Source organism: Loxodonta africana, chromosome 2 (genome assembly GCF_030014295.1).
Source record: "Loxodonta africana isolate mLoxAfr1 chromosome 2, mLoxAfr1.hap2, whole genome shotgun sequence".
Lineage (NCBI taxonomy): Eukaryota > Metazoa > Chordata > Mammalia > Proboscidea > Elephantidae > Loxodonta > Loxodonta africana.
The window spans coordinates 43,073,954-43,086,673 of NC_087343.1; the positions used below are offsets into that span (position 1 = coordinate 43,073,954).

Genomic DNA, 12,720 nt, shown 5'->3' on the forward strand with positions numbered 1-12,720 from the left:
AAAAAAGAAGACATTTGAGGAGATGGATTGGCACAGTGGCTGCAATAAGGGGCTCAAATATAGCAAAGATTGGGAGGATGGCACAGGACTGGGCAGTGTTTAGTTCTGTTGTACATAGGGTTGCTATGAGTTGGAACCAACTCGAGAGCACCTAATAACAATTTACTTTTCAGAGTCGTCAAATAGGTGCTCCGTGCCTTCCATCCAGATTTTATAGCTGCATCCAGAGGGAGAGACTGTGAGTAGACTATGCTTACTCTATCTTACCCAGAACCAGAAGCTTGCTGATTTTTTTTTAGGTTAAAAAAATTACAGTAGTGATGGATAACAGTACAAATTACAGCAGCTGTGCCTAGGAGGAAGCTCCTAAGTTATCCCAAGTTAGCTACATATTTGGAGGAACATTCATGTTGCAGGAAGTAAGCGGTATGTTCCCTTTGACATACTACGCCACAGGCAGAACTCTGGCTTTTGCTTAATTAGCTGCCATCTGGTATCAAGCATACTTTTGCTCAGTTTCTCAATATTATTCAGAGCCCAACTCCTAGCCTACCTGGAAAACTATGGCTTAACTATCCTTTATGAAAATTGAACTTACTTTTAACAAGATTTTACAGCCTCCCTGAAGAGTTCATTCCTGTGCATGAAATCCCTTACCATCAGGTCATTTTTTTTCCCCCAAACCTCACATTCTTATGCTTAGAGCCCACATCCTTTAGTCCTCATGGAGTCAGAGAACAGCTGGTCAACATCCTCTGTTTCCTTGAAGATTATAAAGTTACTGTGTAGTCTTCTCCTAAGTGAACCAAACCTAGGCTCTTTTATTTTTTTTTAAAACATTCCATTGTGGGTCATATTTTCTCAATACTTCTCTAATCAGCCATTTCTAAATTCTCCAGTGACCAGATTGAAATTAGTAAGGGTCTCCTTGGGGCTGAAGGTGGTGTGTGGGTGGTAAGGACATTAAATGACAGCTTTATTAGCCATTTTATTCCTAACACTTAGCACAATACTGGGCACATAGTAGGTGTTTGATAAAAATGTATTTGTTAATTTTGATTTACCTTTTATTACATTTTATTCTGGTATGTTTTATTGGGGACTTGCTGTAATGACCTCTTCTCTGTTTTTTTTTTTGTTGTTGTTGTTAATATTTTTTCTAATTAACTTGGAAGTTTAAGGATAAGTATGTGTTCTTTTAGATTTGACAAAACAAGTGCATGTTTCATTTCAGTTGTCTGCTTTCAAACTTGAAATGATCCTTTTTTACAGTTACTAAAAATAGTTGTGTTTTGAGTTCAGTGAGGAAACACAAATTTACAGTGGATACTTAAAGTACTGGTAATTTAAAACTAATGAATGTAATTTGTTTTGGTTTTTATACTTTTAATAAATATCTGTTCACTAAATCTATTTTGCAAAACATACTCTGCTTTGAAATAAAAATTATTTTGTTGGAATTTGACACTATTTATCAAAAGTTTAATCATTGTTTCTTCCTGAAAACACAAATTCTGATATGTTTATCACTTCTCCTCTCCAATCTCTCTTAAAAGAACAACTTTATAAATTTAACAGTAGACTGTTTAGTCAGGTGAAGTTATTTAAATTCTGTACTCAACATTCTGTTCTTTGAAATAATGGTTACTGGAGGAATGCCAACTCATGTCCCTGATTCAAACCCTACAGTGAAGTTTTCTTTCCCTATTTGACAGTGACCCAATTATTGGAAGTTACAATGAAATGAAGGGCCAACTGCATGCTTCCTCAGACTTTGTGAATCATTCAAGGCAAAGAATAGGGAGCATAAGGGGGGATTTTCCAGTTTAGTGGTTTTTCCATTTTCTAGTGTTATTTAGCCCTGTAAAAAGCTATATATTAAAAGCATCCCTTACTTATTGGTGTCAGCAGCTTCAAGCAAATGCTGTTTATCCATTGGCTTCCATTTCCAGAACTTTGAAACAGTGAAAATAGTGTTTACCATTTAATTAAAATACAAATGTTCTTTTCCCTCTCTCCTGAAGAGTTTGATGTTTCAGCCAGTTGGTATTTAAACTTACCTGCTTTTCCCTGTATAGACATGATTAGCGGAATGGCAAAACTACGTGAAGAATCAGCCACTAGAGAATACAGCTCTCAGGGAGAAACATATTTAACTCCTATATGAAATATTGGAAAAGGAGACCCTGATTTTATGGATATTTAAAGATGTTCAAAATGACATACTGTTCTTTATATAATTTGTGAACATGTAATATAGTAATGACTAGTGTTCTGTTGCCTGACCCCAACACCGTATTACATCCCACTGATGGGCCAAGTAAAGTACTTTTTATATCTTGCAGGATTTTCTCTGACAGTTTTTTCTCTTCCAACCTGAATCTGATGAATGGTCTTTGGTAACAAATTTTCCAGCTGTTGTATCAGAACTCTGGCCAAACTTTCACAATTATATATAGTGTGGGGAAGAAAAAGGTCTATAATTAACACACATTCCAGGATATCTTTTTCCTTTTTTGGAATGATAGATAATGCTATTTCTCATATGCAGAGGGGTTATGAGACCTCCCAAAGGACTAAATAAAAGAGTATGATTTTTAAAACATCTTTACCTGCACTATATTAAGACAAATCATGTTTTACATATCCTGCGTGGTTCATCTTTGAAGATTCAGCTTTCCCTGTATTTCCTTGGTTTCACATACTTGATGACTTCCAAAGTCAGATCATAGAGATGTATTTCTTATCTAGCAGTTAGAGAGTTAATAGTTTTATCCATTTGTGCCTTGTTTATTCATATAAACAAAGGGTTGATGGCTATTATCTTTATTTAGCCTGTCTAACTTTTGATAAATGAAGATGGTAAAGAGGACTGAGTCTGTAGAGAGCTAGAGCTAGATTGAGAGAGATGGCCAGAGATAGTGCTTCCCAACCTGGTCCACATAATAAATGGTAATGTGTTAATGGCACTGTGACAGAAACAGATAAGGCTACTCTGCTGGAAGTAACTAGCCTGAGGCTCCAGAGTCCCAGGCCCCACTCAGGCCTAAGAGCTGTAGGGTAGGGGCTGGGGGGGGGGGGCCTCCATATCTGCCACACCTGTAACCCATTCTGTGCCCGTCAGTGGGAAACTGCTAGAATTTCGGGAATGTGCTCCAAGTCAGTGCTGCTTCTCAGTGGCTCCCTGTGGTATGGGGCCTCTGGGAATATGTGCCTTGCAGGACCGACCCACCACCGGTACCTTCACCCTGTGGACTCCAGCTTCCAGCCTCCGGTTTGTTTCCTACTCCCAGACTGTCATTAGTAAGAATAATGATTAGACTTTCTTCAGTCATTATTTGTGCTTTCTTTGCCTTTGTAAATTCTTCTCAAGTAACAGAATTGGAGGGAACTAACATTTAGTGTTTTGTATTAGATGAAGAAAATTATATTTAATTTTCTTGGTTTGGAGAACTTCCATTTTCTCTGAGAGCTTTTTTCTTGTGATGAAAACCCTTTAGGCAAGTTCATTATCAGATACAGATGTGATTCATTTAGTGCCAAGGACAACTACGGGGTTCCAGATTTCTGCTGCTTTGGTGACCACCTTAATTTTAGAGCATGGACTGTATATTAATTGATTTTAATAAAGTGTTTTCCATGAGTTTGATGGGAAATAATTTGATAATTAGATGCCCATTCTTGAAACGCCTAATCCTCGCATAGGTACCTAACGTTAATGGCAGATGCAGAGCAACACTTTTTCTTGTTCTGCATTTCTGCAGCAATCCTTCCGTATGTAAAAGTGCTATGATGTTTTTTCCGTTCACCATCGGGCTTCTCTCTATCAGAGAGCACTAGTTGTGGCAGGGAAAGGGGAAGATAGAGAAGGTCCTTGGCAAAGAATGACAGTTGCTACCAGTTTGGCCCCATGGTAGAACTTCCTTGGAGTTGGAGAGGTGTAGTAGAGGGAAAAAGGATAGGTGTGCACTTAGTTAGAGAGACAAGCCGAGAGAAGTGTCTGTCTTTAATCTTTTCCTTTCAAGGGATGTCCCCATAGAGATCAGGTGGGTATTGAGGAGTTTTATTTATTGGAGACTGAGGCTTATTTACCAAGTCAGCTTCCTGAACTTTAGAGAGATGAGGCCAAGCCCCATGGTCCTTTGCATACTGCAAAGCCATCCCACATTTGGGAAGAGCAAGGCTTTGGGAGAGATGGAAGGGATGAAGACAGGACAAATAGCCTGGAAACGTTTAAACAATTCACATCTTCCTCATCTGTCTACCTGGCACAATATTTTAATGTAGAAAGCAATTTTTCTTTCTCTGTGGAAAAAAAAGAAAAAAACTCGGGCTTGTGGAAATCTGAAGAAAGTTCTTTCCCCAGTACCTTCCCATTTTCATCCACCTTCTTTTTATTTGTTTTGGACTCATATCTCCATCTGTGTTCCTAGCACACATACAGCCATTTAAGTGTGTTGGACTAAGGCTGCTTCTACAAAAATCTGGAAAATTGTGTGAGAGTCTCCTTCACAAACAGGTGTAAGGCTCTCGATTTGCAAATTCAGAAAAGTGCTTATTGTCCCAAGGAATCAGTGAGTTAGCTTATCCATTCTTGTACTGTATGACAAAAACCAAACATGTAAAAACCAGATGGAGTTTGGTTTACAGTGTGGGTCAGCAGCTGGGAAGTATCAGGAAATGGACTTTCAACATAATCATGTTTAAGGTATAAAATTATGAAGGATGTTGGGCTTCTTTTCCTTTATCATGTAAAGTAGAATAAGGGTGGTGTTTGGATATGTGCGTTACAGGCACCTAAGATGTTGCACAGGAACGTATGTGACCTGGGTACCAGTGGGCTTTTCCTTTATGATTTTAATACCATCTGTTTTTTGCTAAGCTTTCTACTTTTGGGTTAGGTGAGTTTGGAAATGATTAAAAATCTCCCACTTCCACCTGCCTTCTTCACTCATCTTCTAAAATAGAGCTTTGCATAGTTAAGTAGTATAAGAGAGTGAACATTGGAACCAGAAAAATACATATTATGATCCCACCTTTTGTGTGTACGAGTTATACATTTGGAAAAGTCACCTACCCTCCTACAGCCTCAGTTTCTTCATCTGTGAAATGGGGATGAATTTACTAATTTTATAGTATTGTTGTGAGGATTCAGTTACATTAAATAATATAAAGCTCCAGATACCTAATAATTCCCTTCCCACTGTGTCCTAAAATGTAAATTCATTTCTCTCTTTGGCTTATTCCTCCTCTCCCAGCCCCCTTACCAGTTCTCATTATTTCACTTAAAGTAAACCAAAAAACCACAGAAATAAATCATTTGGAATTTTTTGTAGTCTTTTCGCTTTTGTGTAAGGACTGATTCCAAAATGCCTGTTTTGGGATCCTGGCACTGCTAATTTTTCACAGTGCTGTCTTCTTCCCCAGACCATTGCCCTCTTTTTTTTCTTAGGTCTCTGTGGGAAGACAAGATCTCTGTGTTAAGCGTATTATGATCTTGTAATTCCTAGTCATCTCGCTTGTGATCTCCAGCATCAGTTATCATCTTCGGTGGCTGCTAGCGCTAAGTACTTTTTGACCAGTCTGTGGTTACACTACATTGCCAGATTATCATGCTAAAATGAAAGTGGGCTTTGGTTTAAAAGACTAAAACCTAATTTTATGCTGAAATGGAGTTCAGCTTAGGCAGCTAGGGGAAGCCATTCATGGACCCACATGTTTTGGTAAGGTAAAGTAGATTAGTGGAAGAATAAAACACTTTATCAATTTAATGAGGCAAAGCAGCATATTAAAATATGCAGACTAATTTCAGAATCTAGTTCTTTATACTGCACTGGCCTTTTGCCATTTGAATCTCAATGTGATCTCCGTATAACGCAAGGGCTCTGTTTGATCCTTGCAGATATCATTCCGTGACTTTTTTCTCTGGTCGTTTGATTCAGATGTACCGTCTATCTTTCATTTGTTCCATCGCTCAGTAAATCTGCAGGTCTGAGTGTGTCAGGCCCCAAGCCAGAGAAGCAGGTCTTCAAGAGCAGAGATGAAAGGAAGTCTTGGGTGGATACTTAGTTGAGTGAATGCACCCTTTCTAAGTATGTATTTCTAGCCCATCCGTCTTCTGATGGGTCCTTGGGCTTCTCTCAGGCACGTGTCTCATTGTTGTTAAGTAAAGCCCAGTATGTGTGTTTGACAAGTTAGCAGCGTGGCAGCTCTGCTTGCTCCCCAGCCCTGCCGCCGTCTCAGGGATTGTTTGCCTTGGCAGATGGCCAGCTCTCTGCTATAAGATGCGTTTCCCTGACAGGACAAAGTGTGGAGTCGCATTAGCTGCAGAGTTTACAAAGGTTAGCTAAACACATACAATAAATATTAATAAACAAAAGAGGCCCACCCACCTTTGACCTTGAATTCTGTTTCTTCCTTCTGTGTTTTGGAATCCCTGTACTATTTGATTAATAACCAGTCTTAGGGTAATTGAACCTTAAGTATCCTTTGCCTAAGTCGGACTGCTTACAGGCCCCTCATTGGCTGCCTTGGTGACTCATCACTGCAGTGGATGGAGCTCAGGAATGACTGTTTAGTTCAAGGAGTCGTACTTGCCTTCTGCCCGCTTCGGTGTGAAAAAGAGGGTAGATACGCTTCTCCATAAGAGCTTATGCTGACCCACCCTGTGCTTGGCTAGAGCTCTGGGGGGTAAAGGATGTGAATAGGAATAGAGGTTCAGTGTCCTGAGCTTAGACTCCCTGGAAAGCAGACATTGGTCTATTGGCCTGGGCAGTTGCCTCTCTCTAACATTTATACCTCAGCATAGAGGGAGAGAGTAACAGTAAGCTGCTGCCCCTGGAAACTGCCTATTTGGCTGGGTGTCTTGAAATTTATCAGGCCTACATTGTGGATCTTTTCCAATTCTGTACCCTGCTCACTTGAAAACATGTTTGAGAACCAGTAATCTTACACCAGGAGCCCTGGTGGCATAGTGGTTAAGAGCTTGGCTGCTAACCAAAAGGTCAGCAGTTCAAATCCACTGGCCACTCCTTGGAAACCCAATGGGGCAGTTTTACTGTGTCCTACAGGGTCACCATGAGTTGGAACTGACTCGACAGCACCTAACAACAACAACAGTCTTAGAATGCTTAGCCAGATCCCTAGAGAACCAAGGAAGAGAAATAACCCTAATACTACGTCCTGAAGATTGTCCTGGGACCACTTGCAAGTGGCTGAGATTTCTGAAAGTTCTTGCAAGCCCCTCTCGCTGCTGTGCCCAGATTTCTGTCTTCTCTTGCTTTCTGGTTTGTGTCCATCCCTCTTTCTAGGACCTCATCTTGTTAGGAGGGAACTAATTCTGCTGCATTTGTAGGATAACTGAGTATAATAATGACCTGGAGAAATGGAATTATTCTCATAGATAGTAATGATATTAACCCGAAACTTACCTCTAACTCTACCCAGCACAGCAGTCCATTTAGGCATGGGTGAACTATAGCTTATTATTCATTCCTTCAGCAAACATTTATTGAGCGCTAGGCACTAATCTAGGCACTAGGTACATCAGCAGACAAAACAGACAGACCAACATCTCTGCCCATGTGGAATGCATGCTCTAGTGCAAGAGTCAGGCAATAAACAGAATCAATAAAGAGGTTATATGCCATGTTAAAAGGGGATACATGCTATGAAAAAAGAGAAAAAGTATATCAGTAAGGGGAGTTGGGGTGTATTTTTAAATAAGGTGATCTGGGTAGCTTATAAGATGACACTTAAACAAAGACTGAAAGGAGATGAACCTTGGCTAAGATGAACTTATTCTAGATAGGTTTCATGAAGTTATGTTTGTAAATCTACTCATGTTTCCATATACCTGACTGTGACCATCTGGAAATTTCCAGCGGTCTAGGCATGGGTCTCAAATTAGTCGCAGTGGCAGAGCACCTGAAAGTCAAGCTACACTTTGCAGACCATAAACTATTGCTATACTTAATTCCATCTTATAACCAGGAGCAGTTATGTTAGGAGAAGATGTGATTTTCATAATGTAGCTTCCACAGGGGTATATACAAAGCAACTACAATGCCCCCCTCCAAGGGGGGGAAAAAAAAACCTGTCAAGCTAATTATGATTTATTATTTTCAAGCTTTTCTATTAATATTCACTCAATATTTTATATGTTTTGTTATTTTTTAGCACTTGTTGGCAGAGATTGAGTAGCAGGCACCATAGACTCAAGAAAAATTATGGAAAGAAAACTGAAAATCATGGAAACCTATCCATTTAACTTAATTTTTCCCCCTACAGACTGGGAAGACACAACCATTATTGTTTGATTTTAGCAGTAGAACGTCTCAATCCTCTTCAGTGCATAGCGTAAGAACTGATCTTCTAGGGTATTGTCAGATATGTATTAGAGAAGCCTTGTAAAATCCTTTTTTTTTTTTAAATTTTCGTTGTGCTTTAAGTGAAAGTTTACAAATCAAGTCAGTCTCTCAAACAAGAATTTATATATACCTTGCTATATACTCCCAGTTGCTCTCCTCCTAATGAGACAGCACACTCCTTCCCTCCACTCTCTATTTTCATGTCCATTCAACCAGCTTCTGACCCCCTCTGCCCTGTCATCTCCCCTCCAGACAGGAGCTGCCCACATAGTCTTATGGGTCTACTTGATCCAAGAAGCTCAGTCTTCACCAGTATCATTTTCTATCCCACAGTCCAGTCCAATCCCTGTCGGAAGAGTTGGCTTTGAGAATGGCTCCCATCTTGGGCTAACAGAAGGTCTGGGGACCATGACCTCCTGGGTCCTTCTAGTCTCAGTCAGACCATTAAGCCTGGTCTTTTTATGAGAAATTGGGGTCTGCATCCCACTGCTCTCCTGCTCCCTCCGGGGTTCTCTGTTGTGTTCCCTGTCAGGGCAATCATCGGTTATACCTTGTAAAATCTTTCAAGTTTCCTCTCTGGTTCCTTAAGAATCTCAAAGAAGGATGCTTGTAGCCATTTAACTAAATGAATATTTCTTGAAAGTCATGTGAGAGCCAGAACTTCTACCAAAAGGGATCTTGGAGATTTCCAGATACTCTGTCTTAACAAAAGGGTGAGATGCTTGGGGAAAAGGAAACAAATTCAGCCCAACATTGATTTGGAAGTTCCATAGTTTTCATTATTAAAGCTGTGAAATGACAATATTGTATTATATTATTTTCTCCTTAGTACCCAGGACATTGTTTGGCATGTGATAGCTTCCTAATAAGCAGTGATATGAAACTTCCATTCATTGCTTGTTCTATCACAGTGAGTTCCGCACAACCTACTGGTACATGGTGTTTCTGCCTGCCAACTTTTGCATCATCTTTTTTCCCTTAATTCTGTCCCTACTGTCCCTCCCACCTCTGCCTCTTGCTGCAGACAAAAATTAGAAACAGGTTGTAGTTCTTACTGAGAGCTCTTGGTACTTTTTGACCCCAGAGCACCACTTATTTTCTTCACCAGTAATGAATTCTGAGGATCATAACATCCAGTGAACTTTGTCATAAACAGTTTTCCATTCAGGTTAATGTCAAGTTTTTGTATCTCTGTTTTACTTCTATTGTCCTGCTGTTTTATCTCAGAGGTAGGGGGGTATTATTAAATATGTATTGTTCCTGAAAAAGCTTTATGAGATTTGGATCTCTGTGAACTTAAAACAATAACCACCTGGCCTCAGTCTGGTTTCCAGAGGGACATATTGCGTTTGTAAAAGCATGAAACACTGAGATCTAAATCTGCCTCGGCGGTCAGCATACCTGAGTTATGTGGTTCAGCATTCCAAGATGCCAGCCTCACACGGTAATGGACCTGGGAAAGGCTGACTTTGTGGTTTCAAGGCTGTCAGGAAAGGGGAAAGAGGGATTATCAGGGAGGGAACATCTTTTTTTATTTTCATAAGGTATCACACAAATAGTAAGTGATGAAATGGAACTTAACCTCAGTAACACAACTTTATAGTTCAGTATAAAGTGTCTTAAAGGTTACAGATAACCATCAGAATGACATCTGATTTATTAAACTAGCCATCAGTATACAAGCAGGACTTTTTCCCATCTTAATGCAGACTCTTCAGTTAACCACCATGCCTTCCCTTTTCAGAGCGTTGTTCGTTGCCTGTGGCATCCAAAGCTGAACCAGATCATGGTTGGAACTGGAAATGGATTGGCTAAAGTGTATTACGACCCCAACAAGAGTCAGAGGTATTCCTTAAGTATTGCCTATTTTAGATGGATGACGACAACTGGGGGGTGAGGGGGGCTTTATTTCACCTCTGCTTTTATTTATTTCCCTCTTTGATGGGGATCCACCCTTTCAGAAAATGCAGCTGGGACAGAGTAAAGCCTCAAGCCCCTAGTGTTGTGTTTTAGAGAGGATTTGGATATCACCCTTGATCTATACAGAATTCAAAGGGAAAGTTTCCTGGGGATTTGCAGTTCTTTAGCTGAAATGTTGAGTGCAAGGAGGGAAAAAGTCCTGCCCACTTTGCATACCACCCTGGGCAGTGGCATTAGCAGTAATGCATGTAAGGGATTAACAAACCAGGGACCTGGCCACTTACAGGAAATGGAAACGGCTTGTCCATTTCGTTCCCTTTCTGTTTTGGCTTTTCCCAGTTACAAGTTTAGATGTTTGGCAAGGCTGTTGTCTGTCAGCAGAAGGGGACAGCACAAATACTTCCCCTCTCACCTCTCTGCCAGCCCCAAATGTCACATTTAAAGCATACCGATGTGTTCCAGAGGTCCAAAAACTTCACTAGAGGCTCGACTGGTCCCTCAGTTATTTCCCTTTTCCTTGGGCACAAATGGGAAAGTGTGCTACCACGCCAAAAAGGATGGTTTTGTTTCTAGTTATTAAGGTACAATGACTGACTAGCTCTTCTTTAGAGTATGCCTTGGTTAGCAAGTATTAAGATTCATAGACCTGTTTTGAGGTACCACATTCTTTCTGAGGAAAGGAAAGTGATCCCTATTAATGAGTATTCGTTGACCATGATTTGGCTCTGGCTAGAAACACACCCTAGTGGTTATGAACTACGGCTGCTAACCTAAAGGTCAGCAGTTCAAATCTACCAGGCGCTCTTTGGAAACCCTATGGGGCAGTTCTACTCTGTCCTGTAGGGTTGCTGGGAGTTGGAATCGACTCGATGCAACGGGGGTTTTTTTTTTTTTTTTTTCCAGAAACACACAGGAGCCCTGGTGGAGTAGTGGTTAAGAGCTCAGCTGTTAACCAAAAGGTCAGCAGTTCAAATCTACCAGACGCTTCTTGGAAGTCATATGGGGCATCTCTACTCTGTTCTGTAGGGTTGCTATGAGTCGAAATTGAATCAACAGCACCTAAAAACAACAATAAAGAAACACCCAGCCATGACTTCCCTCAGAGTTTTCTGGACTAGGGTTGAAACCCTTGCCTAGGAAAGGGTTGAATAGTTTTTTAAATGTCTTTTTAAGATCTTAGTTTTTGAAGTTATTTCTATAGATTTTTTTAAGCTAGAGTCTTATTGTCCTGTTATCTCTCCAGCTCTTTCATTTGGTTGTAACCACGAAGTGGCAGATTTTCTTTTCTGTGAGTTTAATCCCTTATCACTGAGGCCCTACCTATTGCCATCACTTATAAAGTCAAGGATTTGTCAAGATGGTGTATACAGAGTGTGTTCCTGACAGTATCTAATGCTTTCAACATAGACTTTTTGTTTCTAAGACCAAATAAAGGAAATAATTTGCTTTTACTTCCCTCAGGGGAGCAAAATTATGTGTAGTTAAAACACAGCGGAAGGCGAAGCAAGCTGAGACTTTAACCCAGGACTACATTATCACCCGTAAGTTGTTAGCATGGCTTCTCAATCATGTGTCTCTTTTCTACTCTCATGTGGTGCTGATTGCATGGATTTAGAGACAGAAGAAGCTCTCCAAGTTCAGGCATGTATTACAAAACATCTCATTCATGTGGATGGGACTACTACCAGTCATGTAATAGCTAAACCCTTTAGCTTCTGTGACTCATCATAGAGACAGGGTTATTTCATGTAACTTTCAACCAAAAAGGGAAAAGCCTATTTGAGCCTAATGCATTACTCCACAGCAGGCTTTTAAAGAATAACAATCCATTCTAAGAATAAACATGAAAGAGTGCTGGACCTAGGCTTATCCAGCTTTACCACTGACTGACAGTGAGATGTTGAACAACCAAACTTCCTCAGGAAAGTGAGGAGACTAGATTAAGGATCTCTTCCAGTTCCTGCTGAAATTCTATGGCCATGTGGTAGACTGATCCAGAGATATTTATATATAAAATCAACTGCATGGGTTATGATGAGAAATCTTACCAGGGTAGAGAGACTTCTCTCAGGTTTGTCCCACAACTTGTTAATCTGGCAGATTTGTGTTTCCCAGAGCCACACTGTCTTAGAACTGTAACAGGTGATGGCTAGGAAAGAAATCTTGGATGCCCTCGCACTTGTCATTAGCAGATGCCCCTGAAGACTTTATTAGCATCTCAGTCCAAAGCCCAGGGGATGCTATACTGCTGGGTTTTCTTCCTGGTGGTGGGTCTCATGTAAGATCAAGTCCCTTGGAGCTTATGAGCAGTAAAGAGATCCCAGGACACTTTTTGAAAGAGCCAGCGCAGACGTGTTAAAATTGGTGTCATAACCAGTCTAGCTCATGTAATTACATGCGGCCTACTTAAATTCCAACAGGCGTTTGAAGT

General features: G+C 40.4%; 1 protein-coding gene across 2 annotated transcripts in view; it reads left to right on the top strand.

The window, feature by feature from the left end:
* Positions 1–12,720, top strand: part of WDR70 (WD repeat domain 70) — a 364,451-nt gene that overhangs the window by 316,220 nt on the left and 35,511 nt on the right. For both annotated transcript variants that reach the window (XM_010588101.3, XM_023545427.2), the window contains 2 exons: positions 10,114–10,214; positions 11,751–11,830. In XM_010588101.3, the coding sequence (XP_010586403.2) occupies positions 10,114–10,214; positions 11,751–11,830 (181 nt within the window). The remainder of the gene's footprint in view (positions 1–10,113; positions 10,215–11,750; positions 11,831–12,720) is intronic.